Source organism: Macrobrachium rosenbergii, chromosome 13 (assembly GCF_040412425.1).
Source record: "Macrobrachium rosenbergii isolate ZJJX-2024 chromosome 13, ASM4041242v1, whole genome shotgun sequence".
NCBI classification, from domain to species: Eukaryota; Metazoa; Arthropoda; class Malacostraca; order Decapoda; family Palaemonidae; genus Macrobrachium; species Macrobrachium rosenbergii.
Window position 1 is genome coordinate 10,876,514 of NC_089753.1, and position 27,253 is coordinate 10,903,766.

Below are 27,253 nucleotides of genomic sequence, written 5' to 3' on the forward strand. Positions count from 1 at the left end.
AAGTAACAGCTTACTTAGTATTTCATAGACAGAAGTTGGGTAAAAGTCCTATCTTAAAGGAAAGGTGTGGAAATTTTAATAAGTAACATGTATGAGTGATGTAACATCATTAAGAATATTGTTGGAAAATCCAGTTGACTTGAGAAACAAAAGTTTTACAAATTGGATAAGTGGCAATTGTACTCAACTACAATATGATGAATCTCAATGACAGACTTCTTTGATGCCAAGGTCCTGAGTTTTTATGACTTTACTAGGACCTTTGTGCTCAAGTAATTATATAATGAGTGGAATGCTTAGATATCTAGAGCTTATAAAATTAGTAATCTCTGTACCAATCAGAGATAATGCTTACCCAATAATTAACAATTTGAATACAGCATGAACAGCCATTTCTTGGGCCATGTAACTGAACATAGTAAATTTAAGTGTTTTCAATTTTCATTGCTCACTTCACTTTTGAGGAAGGGGCAGATTCTCATAATTAAATATCCTAAGCTTAATCTGTGTGAATGTATTTTTGGAAAGATTCAATTCACACTTCCAAAATCTGGAGCATTTGAGTTTGTAATTTTATATTTGTTTACCAATGTGGAAGTTTCAATATGCTGAAGAGTAAAATTTTTATTACTCTGCAAATAATTACAAAAAATTATAGTTCCATGGAAAAATCCTTGGTAAAAGATTGACAGATCTGCCTCTTGAAAAATAGTCATTATGGGTAACTAACTTTAAATTATCATTCATAGGGAATACAAATTTTTACGGTAAAATATTATACATCTTGATGTTAATAATTAAAATTGATAATTTGATTACATCTATCAGCTTGCTGTATTACTATTTATTTCTTTTTCATACTAAACAGTTATCAACTTCTCAATGCACTTCATGTTTTAAAAGCAAATTCATTTCATCAAAGTACATTATTTTTAACAATCAGTAATTAAACTTGATAAGGCATTCTCATCCATACTGATTACTAGACAGAGAGTCTTATTACAGTACTATGAAACTCAATATTTTGTGAAACTAGGAATGATAGTAATCTAATTTATAGTTTTAAGGACTTGCCCAATATAAAACTGGGGTTACAGTTTTCATACATTCTAAGGAATGAACTTTCAGATTACAAATCTGTGTTGGCTTACAGCCGTAGGAATATTTATTCAGTGAGGTGAGCTATAAAAATTAATGCTCTCTTTTGTGAAAGAAAAAAACAAAGTTTAAAGCTCTCTTTTGTGAAAAAATCGTTATTATTATTAGATCTTTAAGAGATTTATAAAAAATGCAACAAGAAATCAGATTTGGGCTGGAAGAGGCCTGTAAATTCTTACAGAAGAAATTAGCTTATCACTGTATTGAAATAAGCTGTTCATGGTTTGTCTAAATACATACTGTACACCACTTTTAGACAAAATTTTGTAGGAAATGCTGTGTTCTCATCTACCCACATTTGAAGGATGTGTGAGATGGAAAATGGATATAAATAAAAGACAGAAACATGCATAAGACAAGACAGGCAACGAGCATGGACTGTTATGAGTAACAGTGCGGTGACTGACAACTGATTATCAAACATGGCAGGGTTTAATAGACCTACCTGACGGTCAAGGTGATATTATAGTGTACAGAAAGATATTTGTATAAGGCCTACATAATCTGCTTGCTTTGCTGGAGGTGTGGTTCAGACTAATCTTGAAAATGAAGTGCCATAGAGAAACCAGGGTCATGTAAACTAGGTTCATGTTGTCTTTGAGGGTATCTGCAAGAAAAATATATCAGTAAACTGTATAATCCAAAAGTTTGCACAAAAATAACAAACTAATGTAAATTGTGGTATATACTGTACTGGATTGCATGCTGTTCTTTGTAATTAAAAAGTCCCATTTAAGATTGTCCCTCTACACAGTGCAGAGGGGCAGTATCCTAAAAATGTGAGATTTTATAAATATCATTCCCAAAATATACAAATGTACAAAAGTATTGCATGTTGAGTGTAAAGTGTGAATTGTAGAACTAATTTTCTTTCTTTGCCAAACAATTCAAATCTTGTAAAATATGGTTGAGGTTTAAACAAACTTCACATTATTGCTAAAGTGGTTTCCCTATTGTTTGCCATAAAATTTATCCAAGGGCCCTAAAATGACAAATAATATTAAATCAATTCTGGCAGATGACTGACAATTTAAACACCATTGAAACAGAAGTAGTTATGTCCCTGATGGTGGTTAAATTAATTTTTTGAGAGCAGCTTTGGACAAAAAATATTCTTATTTGATGTCTTTCCTTCATTTTATTTTTCATTATAGTCTTGGTACTCACCTGCTTCACAATGTAATTATGATGTAATTTTGTAGGTCAAAGTGTAGTATTTGTATGACAAAAATTATATGCTGTGGTTTGTAATGGGATTTAATCTTTTACATCTATGATATATTTTCTTGACAGTCTGTCCTTAAGCTGAGAGTTCTTCATTTTGGCATTTTGACTGGTCATCTCTGTTGCAAGATTTCGACCTCGTTTATTTGGTGTGAGCTTTGTTCCATTATAGAAACATGTTAGCAATGTTACAGAATATTCATCATATAACCAAGCATTTGGCCATCATTCATATACAGTACTTGGGTGCATTGATGAAGTGCAGTGAATTGCTCTATCCAGTCCATTTCAGGGACATCATTGTCTAAATTGCTCCATCCCTCCATCTGGGACTCTTGATGATACAGTGAGAAATATTTTTAAGTGACATTTATTTTGCAAATACAGTACATAAATTTACTACTTTTGAAATGTTTAAAGTTGTATATTTGGTTAGGGAGTTATGTCATATACTTGTTTTATGCCACTGTCTCAACACTTCTAAAACCATAAAACTTTAAAGAATACAGAGTAATCTGGAGGAAGTGACTTTTCTGTGTTTGTGCATTCATTTTTTTTCTTTTTTTTTTCGGTCCATGATGGGTCTGCCATTATGTAACCCCATTATAAGTGGAGTAGCGCATTATTTCTAAAGCCATGTAGTAGCTCTTCTAAAGGTACAAGCAGTTTTCTATTCTTTTTAGTGCACTTTAATTGTTTGATAACATTTAGCCTATCAAGTCCATTCAAAAAAACATTAATTTGGCTATCATCCAAAAGCATTTGTTTTGATGTAGAGGTTGAAGTTTTTATCAGACACAACCGTTATCTTTCTCTTTAAAAGAAGTATGGTAATACTGTAAATAACTGCACAGGTCTGTTATTTCTACTGGGACAAGCTTTGTGATGCTAAATGGAATTCAGTGGTTATTTACAATAGCAAGAACTTTAAAGAAAGAATCTTTTTAAATTAAAAATTTACAATAGCAAGAACTTTAAAGAAAGGATAATATTTTTAATTAAAAATTAAGTGAATCTTAAATAATAAAGACTTGTAAGTCTTGGTGTCTGGATGACTTTGTACAAGGAATTACTTGCACACCAGTTTGCACTATTTCATGAAATTTGAAAATATTTTATTGCTGGCTTCCAGTAGTAAAACATTGGTATGACAATAGTGTTTTCATAAAACAAAAACAGTATTCGGGAAATAAATTTTGGGTTACACTGATCAAAAAGAAGACTAGTCAAAAATAATGCAACAACATAATCTAGGATTCACATGTAAATACTATGGTTTTGTGTAGAATACTAAATACAACCTAAAAATTCAGTTTTTGCCTCAACTAATTTTTCTATTATATATCACATACCCTTCCAAGTTCATAATATGATATTAACCATGCCCCTCCCCCTTCCTCTCTCTCTCTTCTTGTGTGTGTGTGTGTGTGTGTGTGTTTATTGGCTCCTCAAAAAAGCTATGGATTATACTGTTAAAGCTGTATTGAAGCCTTTACTGTTTTCTTCTATTCCAAACTGAGAAAAGATTCTTTTACAATGAGGTATTCCTAATGACAAAAACCAGGACTTAAAAATCCATCTTTCTAACTATTATTGTTCGGTTTTTAACCTGCTTTAGGACAGAATTATAGCTTGAATCTTTTAACGGAAATTGTCAGTTTGTAAACCAAGTAGAATTGGCTCTGAACAACCCAAAATATCTACCCTAGCCTGGTCATGATTTTACTTCAATTTGGTAAAATCTTTTCTTGATTTTCTTTACTAAAACTTCATTTCGCCAACCAAGTTGAATAGGTAGCCTAACCTTCCTTAAGGTCAAAAGCATTATAGATGAATATTGAAAGCAATGAACTGGACTGAAGTATGCCTCGGTGAACTACTAATGTACTGTCTACATTGCATGATGTCAGGCCCCATATAAGCAATGGTAAAATGCCAAAATGCTTAATGCTTCTGGATTGTCAGTCACCTACCACAGATGGCTCATAAAATATGTATTTTCCCACTTTAGTGACCTTGGATGACTTGCACTATGATTACCACTGAATTGTTTTATGCCTAAGGAAATTAGCTCTTTTATTATTGTTATGAAAAAGTATCCCCTCAAGTTCAGTTTTCTTCTTTTCCTACAGAAACACTTTGTTGTACAGTATGTTGTTTTGTTAAAATCCTGTAGATGGTGCTCCTTTCCCACAAGTTATGTTGTAATTCTCTAATACCTTTAAAAATATGTTACAATATATACTTTGTAAAGATAGTAGTTATAATTGCACATCTAATTAATTGTTAAAGAATAAATAACTTTAAGTTTACATAAAATGACTTTTCATAAGTATGGGTAAAACCTTTGTATGAATATTCTCTTTAGAAATTATTTTTATCTACATTTATCCATGATTCAATTTGAATTTTATGGCAATTGAGTGGAACTTTCATTTGTACCATTTTGTATGTCATGGGATCCACCCTATATGCATACATGCTAGTACCTGTAAAACAGATTGTAATCAAGGACACTGCATTTTCCTCCTAAATCAAAATTTGTCATGTCTTATGCAAACAGGATAATCAAAGGCTAATAAATGACTATAGGTTGAGTGAGCAAAACTTATGGGAGCCTACCACACAAATCAAGTGGACAGTAAAATTTTCCCAGTAAAATCTATCCAGATCTGTTATTGAAATATCTACCTGCCTCCTGACATTTGTAAATATACTAATTTATTATCAGTGAATTTTACTTATGCCATAATGAGAAGATTCTGGTGAGGTTCCTCATGCATCTGCAGGTCCTGTGGCTACTATACAGTACTAGTGTTCCAGATGCTCTAGAAGCAGCACAAAGTTGTGCATTACTTTTGAAGACATTTTTCTAATGTAATGTATTTGCTTCCTTACCAACACTGCCCTGTTGAAATGAACTAATATAAGTTGGTTTTCACATATAATTTTGAAATCTAGAGAAAGTGACACTACTTAGAGCATTATTTTTTAGTAGTTAATGGAAGTCTTGTAATAGTAATAAGTCAGTTAGTGTAAACCAAGGAATAGCCTGAATTTTATGTCCTATATACTGGTTGTCCTTTTAAAGCCCTATCTGAAGGATTTTAAACCCTGTCAGCTTGGTTTTTGATAACTTATTTCCCAATGTTCAGTCTGGAAATAAGGATACATTTGTCACCAAGTCAGTCACTGATAAGATGGTCATGAATTTTCTCCTTTGGTTAAATCATAAGCAGTTGCATTCTTTGTGGCTAGTTCTATCTTCCATGTTTAGATGGAATTAGTCAGTGTAACTTTTACATGCTTTCATACCATTGGTAAAAAGTACATTGCCATTATAATTGTTAAGAGCTGATTTATAATGTACTGTAGAGAGTATGAATTAACGTGTCGTATTTACTGTGTCAAAAATAAACCAAAAATATATATTTGAAAGTTATTGAAAAAATATATTTTAAGAAATAAATATATACTGTATGCTGTTTTTCATTGAAATGGCATAGCATACCTATATAATAACTTTTGTTGAAAACTAACATACCTAAAGCCCAAAACTATGTTGACTGATTACATTATACAATTTAAAGGAAGACCTGATTTTACCTAACCCATATATAGATGAGATTATGAAGCACTAAATGACATTGACAAAATATCCTGTCTTCGCACTGGTCACATTTGTCTGACCCATGGGTATCTGATAACCCCTGAAGACCCATCCATGAATACAAAACTACACCCACAATCATCTTTAATACTTTCACCCAACAACTATTATTCATTTCCGAGAAGAAATACTGAAATAAATGTGGCCAATTTTTTACCTTTCAGTTAATTCAATCATTGAATTTCACATAAGTTACAATATGATAAATAAACCTTAAGAAGACACCCTTTAGGGTAGCCCTATAAGAGTTATAAGAATTTTAAATCAATGGGCTGGTTAAACTACATGTAAAAACTGTACAAGACACGGAGAATTTTGAATACTACATTATATTAAAGAAATCACATTACAGTGGAATTCTCTATAGGCTACATTTGTATACAAGAGTAATAAGAACAATATACCAGATAATTTGTTATTTCCTAATACAGTACATAAAACATTTTCCTCAAGGAGGATTATGCACAGACATACTGTTCATTGTCTACCTGAAATTTTGGGTGTCCTGAATACAGGTGTGTCCTATTAAGTTAATATTTATTGTAACTTGGTAAAACAAATATAGATGGAGCCTATTGTGCACGGAGCATGAGTCAATGTCATTTTTTCAAAAATTTTTACCTGAAAGATTTTGAAGAACACACTACCCTAATACGGGAAACGGTGTGACAAAAATACAATACCAGATAGCACATCTAGAAACGTCCTAATTTGGGGAAAATTGTCTTCTTGCCTGAATGGATAAATAACTTGCAACATGATTCTGATACTGCCTTTTTAAACAAACTGATGTGGGAGAATCCAGACTGAACTATCAAAAATTACTACAGTATTGTAAAAGGCAATTATCCAAACTAATGAGTCAAACTTGAAAAAAATATGGCACGAGCAAATGTCGGTATACCAATAATGGAGAAGGGACTCCGCAAAAGTTAAGTATACCTTAGTTTAACCAGACCACTGAGCTCATTAACAGCTCTCCTAGGGCTGGCCCGAAGGATTAGACTTACTTTGCGTGGCTAAGAACCAATTGGTTACCTAGCAACGGGACCTACAGCTTATTGTGGAATCTGAACCACATTATAGCGAGAAATGAATTTCTATCACCAGAAATAAATTCCTCTAATTCTTCACTGGCTGGTTGGAGAATCGAACGCGGGTCCCAGCAGAGTACTAGCCGAGAACTATACCGACCTGTCCAACGAGGAACTTAAGGGACTCTGCAAATAAGACTGGAAGCTTAAAACTACCATCTCCTAGATGACAGAAGCTGTCTCAGCGTAATGAAGTTGACTGCTTTTTTAAAACATTTGAATGTAAACATGCAATATTTTTCTAGAAAAAAAATTCTTATCTTACCATTTCCTATGAGGTCTAGTTATACATATTCCATTTCCCTTGCTTCTTGTGTTTTCAAGGACTTCTGTGATGACATTTGCCAACTTTCCACTTCAAATGACGCAATGCACTGGTTAAAACTGCATTATCGTAAACTGGTCTAGATTTTGCTGTTACTGAAAAGACATAATAACGAATTGTGAAAGCAAAGATTGTTCTTGCCAGTTCTAGAAATTTAGCAGTAACTGGGATATATAGTAAGCTTGTAGAAAGGAAAACTGCAACAGGTAGAGAATGGAGATGCTCCCTAAACTGCATTGCTTTGTACAGTTACCTATTGTCACAAGTTTTTACTTTGTTTGCAAGTTTTAACATTATCTAATAAATAGTAAAGGTTTAAGAGGTGCAAAATAATGAGCAGGAGGACAGGTACTGCTAGTTTATTCAGAACGCAGATCGCTTATAAAGCGGCGTGCGTACATCACACACAGGAATACAGTAGAATTTAGGTGACTCGAGGTCCATTACTCTCGGTAATAATTACAATGGAAAAATACAAGTAATGTAAAAAGTAAGTTCACAAGATTTGACATAACATTCTAACACGTCTGCAAAGAAAACAGATACAGATGAATTAGTAATACAGTAGATACATACTTACACGGGGAAAATATGGCTAATTTCGCTTGACTTGATCTTGTAGGAGTGATATCGAAGAAAACAGGTGGTTCACCATAGAAAACCCGCTCAGCGGGGACTTTACAAATACTCCCCCCCCCCAACATGTGGGTAACGTCTGATTAATCTAGGTATCTGCTGGGCCGTTGGAGAGTGCCATGGCTCCGCGAAGTCAGCTGGGGGGTGCGGTGTGAGCAGGAGCGGCTGGCTGTGGCACTGGCTGGTTGCTTTCGGGGGCGGCCATGCGACCTTCCTTTGGGGTGGCTCAGCTGCGGAGGCGACGGTTCTTGCGGAGGTTGCTGCATGGTATCGTCTGCTGTTTCCTCCAACAGGGCGGACTTGAAACTGTCGACCGACACCCAGTCGTCCTTCCCATGCAGGGCGAGGCGGAATGCTTTGGTGTTCCTCTCGAGCACGCGGAAGGGCCCCTTGTAGGGCCTGGTTAGTGAAGGGCGGACGGCATCGTTCCTGACGAAGACGTGGGTGGTGGAGGGCAGGCCAGGAGGCGTGAAGGTTGCTGACCTATCGGTATACATCCGCTGGCAGGGAGCGAACTTCCCGACTATGTCACAGAGCCTCTGGACTGACGGGTTGTGACGATCTCCCATGACGAGTTCGCCCGGGACTACGAGGGGCTCCCTGTAGATTTTCTCTGCTGCGGACAGGTTGCCGTTGGCTCTGGGGGCGATTCTCAGTCCATGGAGGACCTCAGGCAGCTGAGGTACTTCAGGGACCAATCCTCACCAATCCGTTGGGCGGGGTTGTAGGTGGTGGTGGTGTGGTGAGAGGTTCCCAGCAGGCGTGCCAGGGCGGACCACAGCTCGGACAGGAAGGCCGGGCCCCTGTCGGTGGTTATGTGGTCCGGGACACCGAACTGGCTGATCCAGCTGGAGAGGAGGGCCTCGGCGCATGCACTGGCGGTGGCTTCTTGCATGGGCGTTGTTTCAGGCCACCTGGTTGAGCGGTCGACGATCGTCAGGAGGCATCTGGCCTCGCCTGATGGGGGAAGGGGGCTTACTACGTCTACGTGTATGTGTCCAAACCGCCTCCCCAGCTGGGGAACTCGCCTACCCCTGTCTCAGTGTGATGCCCTATCTTGCTGGTTTGGCACCAGATGCACTGTCTCGCCCAGGCCGTCGTGTCCTTCCACATACCGTGCCAGATGAACTTCTCTGCCAGCAGCTTGGCCGTCATCCTGCCAGAGGGGTGGGACAGCCCATGGATGACATCGAACACCAGACAGCAGCGGGAGGCGGGTACCAGAGGGCGAGGCTGGCCGGTGCTTACGTCGCACAGCAGTTTTGGCCCTCCAGGGGCGAGGGACACGTCCTTCCACTTGAGGGACGTGATGGCAGTGCGGTAGGCTGGAGTCTCTGGGTCGGTGGTCTGCTCCCGGGCAAGGTCCTCGTGGTTGATCCCGAGCTGCACCGCATTGAGCTCGATCCTGGAGAGGGCGTCCGCTACAGGGTTCTTCCTGATTGTGCAGGTGAACTCCGCAAGATGCCACTGCTGTTCGTCTCGGGAAGGGTGAGGAGGTCCTGGATCACGCCCCAAGTCTCCAGGATGTTCTGGTCATGCCGAGGGCTGTTGACGAAGTCAAGGGCGCGGGCGGCTCTCTCGGAGACCGGCAGGGATCAGGTCTCGATGAGAGAGGTTTTTAGATGCTGGTAGGTGACGGGGCATGCAGCAGACACCCATGGGGTGAGCTTCCTGTAGACTTCCTCCGGAAGGGTGTTGATCACGGCGTTGGCTTGCAGCACCCCGTCGGTAAGTTCCGCCAGTCTGAACTGCCCCTCAACCCTGTAGAGCCATGATGATGGGTTGCTGTGCGTGAAGGGCAGCAGCTTTACGGCAAGGGCAGATTTAGTCTGTTCCGTCAGGACCGGCAGCGCGCGGGGCACGGGTAGCGGTATGGAGGAGCGCGTGAGCCTTGGCGCGGGCGGGTCACGTGTGAGGGAGATATCCGAGTCCGCGAAGTTCGCCGTTAACTGTATGTGGGAGGAAATGTCGCCGTCCATATTCACTATTGCCCTCTTACTTGGAGTGGGTTACTCACGTCGATACGCACTTGGGAGCGCGCTGTGTGGGTCTGCTAATGACGCTGGTGATATGCCGACGAGAGTCGGCACGCCCGAACGCTGGTTAAAGCGCCGTGTTCAGTCCGTTAGGGGCATGGGGTAGTTCATGGAGCCAAGACTATGTCACTGTATGAGCCTGCTAGTTTATTCAGAACGCAGGTCGCTTATAAAGCGGCGTGTGGACGTCACACAGAGGAATACAGTAGAATTTAGGTGACCCGAGGTCAATTACTCTCGGTAATAATTACAATGGAAAAATACAAGTAATTTAAAAAGTAAGTTTACAAGAACTGACATAACATTCTAACACATGTGCAAAGAAAACAGATACAGATGAATTAGTAATAGATACATATTTACACAGGAAAAATATGGCTAATTTCACTTGACCCGATCTTGTAGGAGCGATATCGAAGAAAACAGGTGGTTCACCATAGAAACCCCGCTCAGCGGGGAGTTTACAAAGGCACCAAAACTGTTATACACTTGCCAAATGGGTCAATAAAAACCAGGATTTGTTACACATATGAAAAAATTTTCCTTTTAATGGCATAAATTGTTACAAGCATTTTCTTCTTTCAACCGGCAGTAATACATATATTTACTTGAATGTTGCTCTAAATGTAAACTTTTTAGAACAGTATATTGCATACTGTACTGCTAATTCTGAATTATTTTGCCTTAAAACCTTATTATATGCCAAAGGCTTAATGATACTGAAATTTATTTTCGATAATTTAGATTGATTGTGCTTTTCCTCGTAATTCAGCCTGTATAGTTACTAGAGAGAGAACATTATTATTTAACATACAGCTCTTCCCATGTAAAGGTTCATACTGATGCCAAGGTGAATAGCAAATTTTACCTTTTCTGTAAAACTTCACGAAAATGCGTTAGTGTTATACTACAGAAGAATGATCAGAAAGATTTCTGGCTTTTCTACAAGAGAAAATCATGTTTTAAAAGCACCTGCAGAAGGAACAAAGGTAGGCACTTCAAGTAATGGAGGTAAAAAACTTAGGCCAAAAAATTAACAGGGTAAAACAGGCATGTTAGGTCTAAGAAGGAACACTTGCTTTAAACCGAGTGCAAAAATGAAGTACATTTAGGTGGAAAGATGGTGAATATTGGGACACACTGTACATAAGTCAGTCGTACCACTAGTGAGGTTATTTGCTGGTTTTGCTTTCTTTGACATGCCGGATTTAGAGAAAAATGACAATGTCTAGGCAAAAACTGCTGATCAAGGGTGTGTGGAAAAAACATAAGACAAAGGAAATGAGTACCACTTCAACCAAACAGGAAAGGAGAAGGACTGGAAGCGTTTTAGAAATAGTGTAGAAACAATCGTGATAAGTCATGCTGACAAAAGTTACGTCTGTCAACTAATCAAAGAAGAGTCGAGACTTTTCAAGCACCCACCGTACATGCAACTAACCCTTATTAATGCAAAGCTAACCTTAGCCTGAACATTTATTTCAAGGCATATCAGGTCTAACGGAAATTCTCATATCGAAAAGGAAAAGCAAGCACTGGATGCTTGTAGAAGGGGTCGCAGCCATATCCGAAAGCGTCAAGAAACAAGCGGTATTAACCCGGTATGTATCCACCTTTGTCAAAGTCCAAGGTAAACTCATGCTAAGTAAAGTTGACGGCCGCACGAAGATATCGGTTATCATTATAATTTGTCGACCACAAAATATAGAAATGGGTGCATATGGTACTTTGATATGGTGCACTAAACTTTGATCCCCGAGAGCTTCCGCCATGTTTAATACTAGGTTAATACACCCGGGTTAAACCGAAAGGCTACCCTACTGTTAGCCCAGACTAATGGGTTCAATTGAAAATTTCTACATGCTAAGAAAACACGACAAATGTCGAGAGTTTTCCACATCCTCTGCCTGTCAATATATACTCTCGCAATCGATGGCCTTTGATTTCACGTAAAATCTATTCTGTTTTACGATGCCATCTAAAGTGCATTCCAGTTTTCAAGGGTCCAGTACACATATGGGTCAAGAATAGCAACTTGATTTTTTAATTTACTACAAATCAGGTAGGAAAAGTCAAGTCTGAGTTGCTACTTTGAGTTGATGGCTGCACCTAAAATACGCCGACTGAGGGCCAAAAGAGTTCGGTAAAATCCAGGAAACAAGGCCCTTTAAATATATTCTCAGAGTATATTTAAAGAACCTTGGCAGGACCCTTAGTTAGTGGGTCCTGGTAAAATGACGTATAACATCTACACTTCGACGAATAAGTCATCATTTTCCAAGAATGAAATGTCATTAATAAACAAATACACGCGAAAAAACTACATTACAGGGAAGGAAACGCAAAAGAATAAGGAAGATAAAAAGAAAAAGAAGGATCGAGCCCTGGCTCCTGGAACTGATGTTTATATGAACAGATTAAACAGAGGAAAGAAAAGAATGTCCATTATTTACACAAGGACTTCGGTTTACCAGGGCCTCGGAAATATCAGAATGGCCTGCGTTTTGTATTTATATTAAAAAAAATTTTCAACTAATCTCACGACCTAGTAAAAAAGAAAGAAAGAAAAACTTCACAATAAACTTCCTTGCTGATATAGGCTACTTCTCCCTAAGGAAAGGACGCATTAATATGTGATTATCTTGGCCCACTGCTCTGACGTCACTGTGACGTCACGCAGGGTGCTTCGTTAGTCCTATAACCTTTTGGTCTATTGTTAGTATTTACATTTTATCGTCTGGAAAAAAGCGAACCGCTGATTTCTTAAAGATGTAGCAAACAATGTACTGGCGTAAGCAAGATTACGAATTTAATAAAAGTTCATGGCATAATTCATCTCAGAAATTATTAATTTATGATTATTATTTGTTATTATTATTATCAATATTAGTAGTGTTACTACTGTTGTTGAGACGACTGTGTGCTGTGAATATCACTAAAGTACCTTTACACACACACACACACACACAGAGAGAGAGAGAGAGAGAGAGAGAGAGAGAGAGAGAGAGATGTTGGTTATAAAATAATATTACACATTCCTAAACTACACAGAGCTGCTTTTAACTCCCTTTCCAACTATAGAACACCAATACACCTTCTATATGATTTAATTTCTGAAAATTAAATACACATTAAGATTTAATTTTATCAAATTTATGTTGAACAGCCAAGTATTGGGCACTTCGACCATTCAGCGCTTAATATAGTTGCGGGGGAGGCTGGAGTGGTTGGACAGCAAGATGGAGAGATCCAGAACATATAAGGATCTAAAGGCAGAACTGGGAGAAAATCCCCACAGTTGAACTTAGAAGTAACAGTTAGAAAGGCTGGACAGCATGACTGAAACAGGAAGCAGGAATAGAGGAAAAAGAAACATGAACGGTATACTCATGAAAAATATTACGGAATAATAAAATGAAGAACAGTATCATACAAGGGGCATTCTCCCTACCTCCCTTATTGAAATACTATCGTAAAAACTACCGTCATTTGTTATAATCTCAAACAAGTTCCAAGTCCATCTGAATGACGGGTTAACAACCCGACCTTGAGAAAAAAAAATTTCACTTTATAATTACGATCCGAGTCCGAGTGCTGGTCAAGACTAGAGTGACCCTTTTACAATAAACTGGCGTGACAACAACGCAAGCTTGAGACGGCCGAGAAGACCCCTCAGCGCTGCGTTAAAGAGCCACATCCGGAGTTGCTGCAAGCATATATGGAAATATCAAGCTTAAGAGTTAAAGAACAGTTCAACTTCAATATTCTCCCTCGTGTTAACATCAGGTTTCTGTGGATCTAAGTGTTCGACTTTAACTGCTGACGTATAAAGAATTTAAAGATACAAAGCAGATTAACTCGCCAGATTTCTGGTGAATATATCATTACACGTGTACTTGTGCCAGACATCTATCTCACAGGCTTATTACCTTCCGCTACCCTAATTGCTAATAATACCAAAGGAAGGTTCTTGAGAGAGAGAGAGAGAGAGAGAGAGAGAGATGCTGTTATTGGTTTATTAAGTCTGTCCAATTTCATATCTAATCAGGCCACTGTCTTATTTACTGCTCGTGCGCCAAGCCTCATTTTCTTTAACGTTTCGTTCGCTCACCGAAAATTCAGCAAGCTTTAGCAACACTAGAAAATCATTACCAATGTTGCCACCTACCGTTATCATTTAACTATAAAATGTTAACTTTTTCCACTATAAATAATTGAGCGATGATTATTTTTTCCCTTACTCCAACCGGATCTGTCATTTCCCCTTCGAAAAAAATATCTGGATCTAGCATTTAAAATGCTAAGATGGCAACACGCGTCCGGGAAGACCTAAAGATTCACAATCCACTCTCTCTAGATCATGCCTTAGAGGCCGAGACAATGAGGCTCAAGTCAACTATCTGCTGTCAAATAGTTGGATTTTTTTTATTACTCGTAAGAAACAATATTACTCGTTAGCTAAAAGTAAATGCTAAATACGTAGTTGCTCTTTACCTTTTTATTACCGTAGTGTTAATAAGAGATTTACAATGTTGGCGTTCAGGCATAAAACCGATTTAGATACCACTAATGCAGAAGATGAATTTGGAGTGAATCAGTAGGCCTAATTATAATCTTTATTGATTGAAGCTTATAGTAACTTAATGAGGATTTATTTTTGTAGGTCTTGTTACACTCGTTGTGTGTGGGCCCAAAATCATAAAATGACGTTTGATAAGGAAGCCTTACTATTAAAGGAGTTTATTTCTTTAATGGGTAGTCCTTATTAATGTAATTCATAGAAAGAATAGCATTTGCAATTTCTTTAAATGCTCTTTGGTCATAAACATTATTGTCCTGACCATTTTTCCAGTATTAATATAATTATCATGGAATTATTTTGACTTTAGTTATAAAGTAATTACGCCTGTAAGCTTCTTATCCTAGTATACTGAAGTGAAAAAGGAACTTTAGCAGTATAAAATCCTGCATAATGAACAGCTCTGCTGCTGAACGAAACTGGAACATTCAGAAATGTTTCTTGAGAGAAATCTATATATGCTACAAGACAGACTTTTCTTGGTGTGTTGAAGTGAATTATATATCTAATAGTAAACAAACAGTACTTTTCGACAGATTAGACTGCATTTTTTTCTAGTGAGACAAGAAACAAAAAAATTGCCCCTGTTCCTAGTTAGTGTTCAGCACTGCACTAAGGAATCGGTCCGCATATTTCGTGACTCATCATACAAGCAGATCCCCCTGTTGGCACAAGTCCAGCTTGAATTCCCATGAACAAATTTTGTAATCGTTGATGTATTAAGACTGCATTCATGTTTAAAACTCACTACACACAAAAAACACGTACGCTTGGCAAACGCTTTCTCAATGAATGTGCATACGAACGTCTGTAAAAACACCAAAACCAAATAACATGAAAGCAACGATGTGAGCGTAAGAACGATCTGTTTTGTTACATTTAACAAAGAATCTGCTCCAGAGACTGTCTTGTCTCGAGCGATACAGAAGGGTTGCGTAAAGGAACATTTCTGGACTTGAAACATGAAACAAAAAATGAAACAAAAGGCACTAACAGAAATGACAAAAAAAAAAGAAAAATCAAATCTCCACTCTGAACGAAACTTCAGGCCAGTCTTTGTAGTAGTACAACGATACTGGTTATTAAGAATTTAAAACTTTGCAAAGCTTACTACTTTGCATTATAACGAGCTTTTAATCTTGGCGCTCTGTCGATTGTCACGCACCATTTAGATATCTAATACGCTGTAATTAAAACCTCATTTAAGTTACCCATCAGATCTCGTTTCCCTTTCGGTAGAATGCCATTCAAGTCACTGATGAAAGTCTTCAAGAAATTAGTCAGTTACCACAGGTCACGTCCAATCTAGAACGTTAATCAGGTCACATTTCAGTATCGGGTAGTTTCAACTTCTTCCAGTGTAAAACCTAATGCCCTTTTCTATCCACATGCCCAAAGCATACACGAAAAATGAAGAAGGACTGGACTTGGCCAGGAAGGAAACGATAAGCCTGCGAGGCTGTAAGAGTCGTGAAAATCAAAGGCATGAAGAGAATTCCAAATCGTGGCATAACTGGTTGGACTGAACTAAATTTCAGGCTTAAGAACCAAGCAAATGGGGAAGTAGACCATTCGAAGCCATTTGGTTAACGCTTTAAAATTAAATACATATCATAATCCTGCCTTAAACATTAGTCGAAATCCGATCATAACCTGGTGATGACTGGGTTACATCAACCGGACCTTTCGCCAGCAGGGGTCCTTGCCTACAGGCGTGGTAAAATGTCAAAAGAAATAAGAAGCCTGGCGTGGAGATTATTAAAAACTAAACCAAAACACCATTAAAATGTAACAGTTGGCGAACCTTTCAATCCATACATTAAAGATTTCCGCAGTTTACTTTCATCTGCTATCTGCTATTAATGGGTGGTGATAGTCTCATTTGGACCGCTAAAAACAATTGTGTCTAATTCATATTATTACTTAAGTTCCCTTTACCTCAACAGAAAAATTTATAGTTCTCCTCTTTAGGGACCTAACCAATCTTCACATTGGTAGATTGGTCCTATGATCGCAATCATTATAAATCCGGTTACGCTTCTATTCACGTCTCACTAAAGTCCCTAATTACCTCTCATTTGGTTGGCTGAAGAAACTGTCACAAAAGAAATCCCTCTACGTCCCATTCAGATGGCTAATCAACTCATGTAGGTAGGGATTAAAGTTATCCATTATTAATTTTTATTTGTGTCACCAGTCAAACCTCAATGACGTCGCAGAAAAATGCCCATTTAGGTCGCTGGTCAAGATCCATTTAGGTCGTTGGTAAAACCTCCTTTACTTATCGCTGATCCAGTCGTATTTAGGTCAAAGCATTAGGGACAACCATTCCACTACTGATCAGACTCATGGGAGTTATTATACAATCCAGTGAACTAAAATAGAATCTGATATTCTTAAGCATGGATGTCTGAATGTCTGAGAGAGAGAGAGAGAGAGAGAGAGAGAGAGAGAGAGAGAGAGAGAGAGAGAGAGAGAGAGAGACTCAACAGCTAAAAATAGCCCTGGCCAACGTTTTACTGAAAGTAGATATTTTAGGTTCTAGGCGAAGGCCTGTACAGAGGAATGTTGAATAAAGTAACTCATACATAAAAACTACTCCATTCTCAAACTAATTTTTTGTAAAAATGAGAAAAACAAGAAAAATATTTGCGTCTATGACACACATTATACCTATCTTATATTCCTTGCCACATATCTGCACTGGTACAGCATTTTCCCACTTACAAAAGGCAGCTAAAAATGAATTCTCAAGGCAACCTCCTTTGCGTTCCTCACTTCGTATCTGATTTTTATTTAGCAACGGTTACAGTAGGACGTTGCTCGAGATAAGAAATAGCCCACTTCTTACATGCGCTTCCCACTTAGCAATTGTCGCCTGACGTCAACACGCCTCTGCACGAGGTTGGCATGGCAACCCTCGACGCCAGAGATCGATAGCTATACCTGCTATCTGATTATTTGCATTCACATTGCCTTTACCTTCGATTCTTTAACATTACACATGGATCATAAGACGCAATCTTCAATCACATTCATTTCGTGAACGCACTACGCCAGATTACCCTCTGCAAGAGTTAAAAAGAGGAGAAAACGGTGTCTTGCAAGAATGACTACTCTGTAGTCTTCTTTGCGCCTGCGTTAGTCAACCGAGACGAAAGGAAGAATCACAACGTACACTTTGGGATCTAAGCTACTAACACCCAGGTACGTCCATTTCGATATCTTGACTATTTGTGCACCTGATCTACAGAGATCGAACGATATGATATGTGGAACAGGTATAATCTCCACTGTTGGCTAGTTTGTTGATGTGCGGGTGAGGACAAATATGTTATCACTGTTGTTTATAAACATGTTGAAACATCCGCAAATCAATGTCCAGTGAAAAACATGCTACCTGTTGAATTTCAGGGAATTATTTCTTAATTGAAACTTAAATAAAAAGGAGCCACGTTTTAAAAGGCAAATTGGTTTAGAAATGCTCCCATTTCAGAATGGTAATATAACATTCAAACGGGCTTGGTATCAGTCAAGCACACCACACCATATGTTACCTTATCCGCTTGGCTAACTGATAGCTATTTCCGATTTCCTGAATACGGTTGTCATTTTCAAAATACAGTCACGATGCGGCTTGACAAATCTACAGCATACTGATCATGAAACGTTTATTACCATGGAAACAATAAGCACATTGTGTTTACCCTTATATCTGGGTGTACCCTCAAACTAACAGTATTGGCACATTCTATCTCAAGTGAAGACCTATGCTAACATCGAATAATAATGGTATGCGCATTACGCGGAGCCACACCAAAGTAAAAGTGCTTTTTTAGTTTAATGTGGACAACCTGCAGTGTTTCTAGATAATTAATGATAATTAGTAACGTTCACCAACATTCTTGAGGCACTGCACACATTAATAACCTCGATTGCAAATGAAGATAGCTAATTAATCTCATCATAGCTAAGGCAATTTCAGATAACTTATTGAATATATATTTAGGTGTGGCTGCGTAACGCACAAATATGTGTAACAGTTATGAAAGAAAATCAATTAGTGAACGAAACACCAGCATAAGTCGTTCCTTGTTTGATCCAACCGACGCAAATACAAACAGTTACTGAACTACTGAGGTATACCAATAAAAACATCATACCTCGCATTAATTAGTATCTATAACGATGTAGGTATTTATATAATTTTACCAATTGGAACTGGGAGCTAAAAGTCAAGAAACGGTAATCGGAGTACAAGTCACTCCTATCGTTGTTATTACTATTTTATCATTGCTGATGATGATGATGATGATGATGATGATATGCTATCAACCCTGCTAGGCTAATATCTCCGAGTTTGGATCTGGGCTGTAAACCTTTCTCCTGAAGACCTGACCACTAACTCCCCCACCCTTCGCGCTGCTTTCTTAAGATTCGTACACTTTCCTAATCATCCTTGCTGTGGCCAGCAGTCCTGGGGACCTCTGGGATTTCTCTAGTGCTCTTAGGATGACAGGTAGTATTATAATTTCACGTCAGCTCACCATAGTCTATTCACGTCTTTTGATTTTGGTACTTTATCTTTTCCTTTGTCCATAACTTTTGTGTTCCATGGTATGCTACATCAAATACACTATCTGGGTTTCTTTATCTACCAGAATTAGGTCTGGTCTTCGACTGTGTACTGTATATCACAGGATCAGTCTTTACATCCAAGTCACAGGGTACCTTAATTTTGTCGTTGTCGTTTTTCAGCACTTCTCGGTTATATGGCTCTACCACTTTTCTGTAAATGGTATGTTATTTCTTCACTGATCTTCCAGGGCAAGGCCTTGGCGACTGTTTAATGCCTTCCCTGGTATTAATTTGGTAATGCCGCAGAATAGTTGCAAGCACGTTCTTCAAGCAAGATATCTCGATAGGGGGTGGAGGGCATAGTCCCCACCTCGCGGTAGGTCAGGACACGGCACTCTAGGCTACGGTAGGGTATGGGAAGGTTGAATTAGGATTATCCCTGTTAAATTTGTCTTTGATCTGCTTTTAAGCTGTCCGGGCCAGAAAGAAATGCCGGGAAACTTTTCTGCAGTTTTACCTTCATCTTGAGCTAATAATGAGCATTCAACTGCGTCGTGGTTGATGTTCTCCAAATTCTGTTTACATTTGCGTAGGTGATGGTGATATCTGGCCATCTAGCTTATTTTGCACTAAGTATCGTCTGCGTAGCGTTTGGTCTTGTGCTGCAATCAACATGCCTTCTAACTCCTTCTTTAGCTCACTCTTAGCCACTGCCAACTGCCATCTCTCCAGCTACATCATGAGTCTGCCTCTAGTGCTGATGATGCATTTGTTAAGTTTTCCTATCCTTTTTCCTTTGACTGGTGATCCTTTCCTTATACTTTTTAGGATATTCGTCAGCAGTGATGAGTTTTTCCATTCCAAGTTATTATCAATCACTCATCTTCACTGTGCTTAAAGTATACACTGTGCCGCCTGCAAGTTCTTTTCTCGATGGTGATACTGTCCACACTTTGCATTCCTCTTCCTCCTTTTCTCCTTGCCACACTTGCTCTTGGATGTATTGCCCTACGATTGTTATAAGTTTCTTTTTCAGTTTTTCTTTCCATGTTTTCTAGAACTTCATTTGTCCATTGTATCTTACTACCGGCACAGCCTCCACAATGTTTCACTATTGAACTAATTTTGAAGTATTCCATTCTGGTGTTTACTTTCATTTCTTATATTCTTGACGATTCTCTCCTTTTCAAATAGATTCTTTTACCCTGGATGGCTTATCCCCCTACTCTCTCTTTACGACAGCACATCTGTTAGAGTCGAACTCCATTTTCATATGATACAGACTTTCTGTATGAGGGAATCCAGTCTCTTGGCCTCTTTTTCATATAACTTGATGTAATTCATAAAAATTAGGCAACTGATGAAAGTGGGTTGTCTTCCAATTTAGCTTTCCTGGTGGCCACTGAAACTGGTATCAAGGAGACTGAACAGCAATGTTGATGGTGATCATGACCTTCCCTTTAAGATTCTTCCTCTGATGTTTACCTCTGCCATTTTGGTTCCTGATGCTGCTCGAGCTGTCTTCCAGTGCTGCATCGTGTTGGAGAGTAAGATTACTAATTTGTCTGCAGCTCTGTACATCTTACGCACACAATAAGCAAAGAGTGAGGGACGATAGAGGCTTTCCTTTAGTCAAAACATGCCATACTAGGTCTGTCCCTTTCTCAATTCCTCAGCAATATCTGATCCACTTGAGTCCCTCTGCATTTCCTGCGACATCCTTTTTGCTCCTTATGCGGGTGTATGTCCCTCACCCCTCTCAAGTAGCCGTACAGCTCCTGACTGACGATTTCAGTTAATAATTTCCACGTGACCAGCAAGTATGGTGTAGGTAGAAAGCAACAACTTCGTTGTCTTTTTCTACTTCTTTCTGTATTAGTGATGATTTGCCTGTCATAATCCAAAGTGGTACATCATCTGTTTTACATATTCCTGTAGCTGCTGGGCCATTTTTTTATACCAAGGATTAAGTTCTTCAGGGTGCATTCCTGCTTGTCATCCTGTCATGGAGCTGACTAGTTAGGCATTTTTCTCAATTAATTCCTTACTTTAGTGGTCGTGATGCTAATCTCTTATTTAACTCTCGCCTTTCTTCATTCTTCAGGCCCTGTATCCACTTTGCATTTTGGGGGAGGGGGAATACCGGGTTGCGCCAGATGTTTTCCCACAACCTCAGTGTGGGTTTGGCCGCTGGAATGCTTTCCGCTCTGCCTTTCCATTTTGCAGTTCCTATTACATGCTTTTATTTAACTGGACTTCTTTGTCTGTCTATAGTTTGTTTCGGTCAAAACTTGCAACCGATTTTTTACCCACTTCTACCGAACCGATTTCGCCCAGATTTGGTGCATATGTTCAAAGTCGGTGAGTGTGTAATATTAATTTTTGTTATTAAATGCTACTGCAATTTTATCGTTGTGTAGTATGCAGAAACACTTACACAAGGGATTATGTTTTCATAGGTGTGAAACATGCATGTCGGGACCGTAGATTCGTACACTTTCGTAACGACCGTGCAAATCAGCTAGGATGGGGCCCTGAAATCGGTTCAGTCACTTGGTGATGCAAGCAGTATTTATTCAACGCTAAAAAATCACAAATAGGCTAAAACTCATAAAAAAATTAAACCATGCGTTTATTTCAAAATGCACTAAAAAGTATAGAATAAAACTCTCAGTGATCCACAATATTAATGGTTACTTACGCCAAAACATAAGGGTTGGGCGTCCATTTGCCTAATATTGCATTATTTTCCTTGCTTTCCTCAAAACACTCTCCGGTATGAACGACGTTTATGCTTACTTATGCCTAAACGTAAAATCGTGGGTCGCTTACCCTAACTTGTATAGGCTACAAATCTATACAGACCTGCATTACTACACTGTATTGAAAACGTACTTTATGGATGCAAAGCGTACGTACAGACATAGGTAAAGAAAGCGCTTTATGGATGTAAAATTTCCGTCCGTAAGGCGAATTGTCGAGCAATTTCTAACAATGACGTGTCTAGCCTACTGTTAGTGGTTCTCGAGGAAGCTTACCAAGTATGGAACCAAATGACATGCAAGTCTTTGATAACAATCATTTTACCGCCTTCATTGCTTTCACAGACCTCTTCAGGCCTTAACCAACTTGCACCATCACTGGGTACACAGCGAGATTTAATCCCACAGATCCGTGCTGTGAAATCTGGCTTTCGGAAACTTCTCAATTTAAATATGTCTATATAGAATTGTATGGAATTTAGGTGAGTATACACGCCCCACGCTTTTATGTTTAGGCGTCAGTAACCATTAATATTGTGGATCACAATAATATAGTCTCTTCTGGTTTGTGAGGAAGAGCTTTGTCTGGGTATCTTTGAATCTATCTTCAAAACTTTGAACTGTTACTGATTTTGCTTGTATTCTTTATTCGAAGTCTTCTTTAACTGCCGTTGTTCCTCCTTCTGCCAGGCTAGATTTCTTTTCTAGGGTTTCTCTGCTTCCTCATTTTGCATTTCAGTTTATAATTTCTTCAGTCAATACCAGACTATAATTACTAATGTTGTTATTGTTGATAATATTTATTATTATTAATATTATTATCACTATGACAAAAAAGACATTTAACTACGAAAGCAAGATACCAATGAAAAGGTTAACCAGGTCAGCCAGATCGAAGTAAACAACCAAGTTAAGGAACCTCTTGACGCTGCTATATATATATATATATATATATATATATATATATATATATATATGTATATATATATATATATATATATATATATATATATATATATATATATATATATATATATATATATATATATATATATATATATATATACCCTTTCCCATCTTAAGAGCGTAGCAGAGTACAGCCTCCCAGTTTCTGAGCAATTATTGGGGATGAAGTTGCTAACCCTCAGCCCTTTGACCCCAGCAAACGCTGGTAGCTAATTATAGAAGGGTTAACTGGTGGGTGGTAGGCATGGAGCAATCCACGGACCTAGCAATTGTGAGCCGACTGCTGCACAGTTCAACTGCGGTGGCCTCCTTTGGCAAACTGCACCTTATTGTGTATTCGAACATTGCCTGACATCACTGCCAAATTGTTCATGTAAAGCCACGGCTAGGACGTTCCCTTAATGACCCATGCCTTCCTTTCTTCCTCCACTCCACGAGATGCTATATGGGTGTCCACCAACAGTCTCATCAAAAGCACACACAACTTGATTATTTCACCTCAACGAAAGCATTCCACATGACAAGAGGTATGAGACTCACAGTCTAAATAAGTTCAAAAAAAATAGATTAGTATTGCCACTGACATTACAAGGGTTCAAAGATACTGCAGTACTGTGTCTCAGAAACAATAATCTGTTCACACGCAGAAAAATCAAGTCATCCACAGACGGGAAACAGCAGTACAGTATATAGTGTAATAAACATTATTCATCAATTCTGTAATGTGTAGCTGATTACAGTTTGTACCATTTTTCTTAAATTATGAACATTTCCCTACTGACAATTTTTTTTTCTCTCTCTCTCTCTGCAGATTTTATCCATTCCACATTGGATATTCCATTACAAACAATAAACAGTAAATTATATGTGTGATCAATCGGTAATATTTTTAAAATTTTATAATTTTTCCTTAGAACGGTGCTTCTCTTTCCACCAATTAGTTATGAACTCTAAACCTCTTCGGCCTTCACAGTCTCCCCTACACCTACACTTTTTATACAAAGAATGTAGAACGATCAACTTGATAACACTCTTGACTTGACCAGACCAGTCAGGAATATTATAGGAATCGAGGAAGTTTCGGGGGTGGGGCACAAGGGAGCAAATTCATAGTTCATAGTTCAAAATATAAGTCTGATGTTTCTTTGAGTGTCCTTAATCACTTCACATACAACTTGGCTTGACACACAAACTGAATACATGTTTTGAAATACTGTGACCTTCATAGACGTCGCAGGCAACCAGTGGTTTTGAACATCCAGAAAGAGAGAAAGAGAGAGACAGACAGACAGACTAACGTGCAATCACAAACAAGTGTATTCGACCCAAAAGAGAGCCGCTTCTTAGAACAAACGAACTTCAAAGGAATCGAGCAGCAGACAATTTTGTGAGAGATATTTTGATATTTGTTCGGGGGAAGATATAACACCGCACACAGTTAGTTCCTATGCGAAGTTCAAAAACATCGTGCATGTACGTTGGGTTCTGAGTTCGCTGGATTAACTTTAAGAGGGGATAAGAGTGTTTGCTAAGTTCACAGCTGAAAATTCTAAATGAATGTTGATGTTCGTACTTTACCACAGCCACCGGGATAAGGAGCGATGTTTTTTCTCTGAACTTTCTAAACCCACGGTCCAGGTATACCTAGACCGTGTCTAAACCAATCTAGAATACGGCAATCTGTGTCTGTAAATTACATTTCAATCTATAATTAAAACAATACTATTGTGACTTATCGATAAGACTCCTCAAACACTTTTATCTAACATAAACAATACCTCCACTTATCTGTTTACTTAATGCACCTTTTCACTTCCACAAATGTATCAGCATAAATTGACACAGAAGTGATGGCAAAATCTAAATATTTCATCAAAACGTATGATCATGCTTTTTCTTCCAATGTATTAGCCTACCTTATGCACCTTTTCACTTACACTAATTTCAGTCTTTTACCTTCTATATCATTCAGAAATATCTTCAGCTTTACATTCAAGTTGTTTCTAAGGGTGCGTCCATATGGTTCGTTTCTAATTACGGTCGCTGACCTGTTTTCAACCTGTTTGTGATATGCACGCGATAAGTTGGCGGCGAGTTTCTATATATTATGCTGTAGTGTGGACGCATCGAAAGACTTATACGTTTTCGTTCACAACTGATTAAATTTTGAAAATCTCTCTCTCTCTCTCTCTCTCTCTCTCTCTCTCTCTCTCTCACACACACACACACACACACACACACACACACACACACATGAAGGATTTAGTTCTTGTATAAAATAAGCTAACGTGAGATTATTTTCCATTTCCAGAGTCATGAAAAATTGGTCATTTGTAATAGTTTTGCTCGTCGCCGGGAGCTGCTATGCCGCTTCTGTAGCCAAGGTAAGATTTAGACCCTTTGCTGTTGTTGCAGTTGGCCTTATGCCTTCAGGGCTCTTGCTACCAAAAGCAACTCAAAACCACTTGTCATGCAAGACGATCTACTCTACTCTATTTGAACCAATCCATTCTCTTGATTGCTTATTCTCTCAAATTAACATACATAAAATTATTAAAATCCCCGCCCACCATCCCAACCCCGATCTTTTTATTGATAGTGTTTCTTCAACTAAACGCAACTCATTTAAATTACAACTGTCGTTTTTTATTGCAATTTCACTTTTGAGACATATCCGGTCTAGCTCTTCATTTGCACAATAAATGGCATAGTCAGATTCTCTCAGTATCCTAGGACACCCGTATATCCTAGGAAATATTATCATTCATTTCTTCTGCCATGTTTTGAATATAGTTCACCGTGACTGGCATCGTAAATCTTCAATACTGGCTAAAACAAACTTCTCTTACATTCCTTATTGCAGATCTCGGCTTAATCTCTGGCACTGTCAGTCGACAACTCATTGTGCATGTGTACATGACTTTCCATAATTCTGATAATCTCTTTGCATTCAGATCTTCCCAGACTATACCATTCACCACGTAGTACCAGATAAGCCATTTTATTTTATTTTATTTTATTTTTATTTTTATTTATTTATTTTATTTTATTTTTTTTTTTTTTGAGATTCCAAACCACAAAGTTTTAAAGAAGTTTTGTTCCAGCTGTGAGTAAATTATGGGATGACTTTCCAAGTCATGTAGTCAAGCCTTTGGCGATGCGAAAGCTCAGAAAGGTTCACAATTTAATTATCTTGATTTTTTTCTTGTTATTTTCCCTTCGCAGTTTATTCTTTACACTAGTTATTTCTATTTCCTTACTGGGATGCATTCTCTAATGGAGCCCTCCGGCTTGTAACGACCTGCATTTCCAACTGGGGTTGCAGCTGTCCCACTCATGATAATAATAGCGAGTGTCCTTTAGGTTATTTTTCTCTTCTCCTCATGCTAATAATGCCTAGTCTTTAAGCCTTTTATTGTTCAGTTCTTATTGTTCAGCTGAATAGAGTTACCATGACATAAATTCTTCACTTCCACAAAATGGAGTTACGCTGAAAGAAACTATCACTGCCAATAATTATGTTATAAGATCTTTGCAATTTCCTTCATTTAATGATAAAATTCTTACTTGCCACCGAAATTCTTCACTTAAAAAGATATTTTGGTTGCGTATGTTATCAGCATAATGTACGCTAACATAGCATCCGTAGTACCAGTTCTTCAATATTATTTACACATTATCATACCACTGCTAACTACAATATTCCATTTCTTGCCGACCAGAGTAAGCCACTATCATCAGTATCGGGCTTCGAATGGAAACACCATAACAATAAGGAACTCGAGGACGTCCTCCGAAATGTGACCAAGAGGTGCCCCGAAGTGACCAGACTCTACGCCCTCAGTAAACCCTCCGTCAGGAATGTTCCCCTCTGGGTCATCGAGTTTTCAGCAAATCCCGGAAACCATGAACTGCGTAAGTGTGAATTTCTAACCGTGTTCCCCTTTCTTGTAATAATTATAGAAACATTTGCTGCTTCTCTCCCTCTTAAACATGAATGAGAGACTGTCTTCACAGTAAAGCTGACACAAATATTTATACTCTCTCTCTCTCTCTCTCTCTCTCTTAAAAATTGCTGTTATTCATATCAAAACTAACGCAAGTCTACCGGAAAATCGAGCTACGATTTCTAAAACAATCTTTTCACCAATTTTATAATAGAAGGACTGATCATATGAGGCCATTGGGAAATTTAGTGACCGTACATTATGTCTCTTTCAAAAGA

The 27,253-nt window shown here is 38.3% G+C and overlaps 1 protein-coding gene and 1 long non-coding RNA gene across 2 annotated transcripts in view; one reads left to right on the forward strand and one right to left on the reverse strand.

Annotated features, from left to right (window-relative positions):
- Positions 1 to 58: 58 nt before the first annotated feature.
- Positions 59 to 24,712, reverse strand: LOC136844901 (uncharacterized). The gene is made up of 3 exons (XR_010855002.1): positions 24,602 to 24,712; positions 7,412 to 7,566; positions 59 to 1,765 (listed from the first exon to the last, which is right to left on the reverse strand). It is a non-coding gene; the product is annotated as an uncharacterized lncRNA (long non-coding RNA).
- Positions 17,616 to 27,253, forward strand: part of LOC136844900 (carboxypeptidase E-like) — a 41,851-nt gene continuing 32,213 nt past the window's right edge. Inside the window, exons 1-3 of the mRNA XM_067114210.1 lie at positions 17,616 to 17,929; positions 25,340 to 25,412; positions 26,751 to 26,943. Of these exons, the coding sequence (XP_066970311.1) occupies positions 25,344 to 25,412; positions 26,751 to 26,943 (262 nt within the window). The 5' untranslated portion in view covers positions 17,616 to 17,929; positions 25,340 to 25,343. The remainder of the gene's footprint in view (positions 17,930 to 25,339; positions 25,413 to 26,750; positions 26,944 to 27,253) is intronic.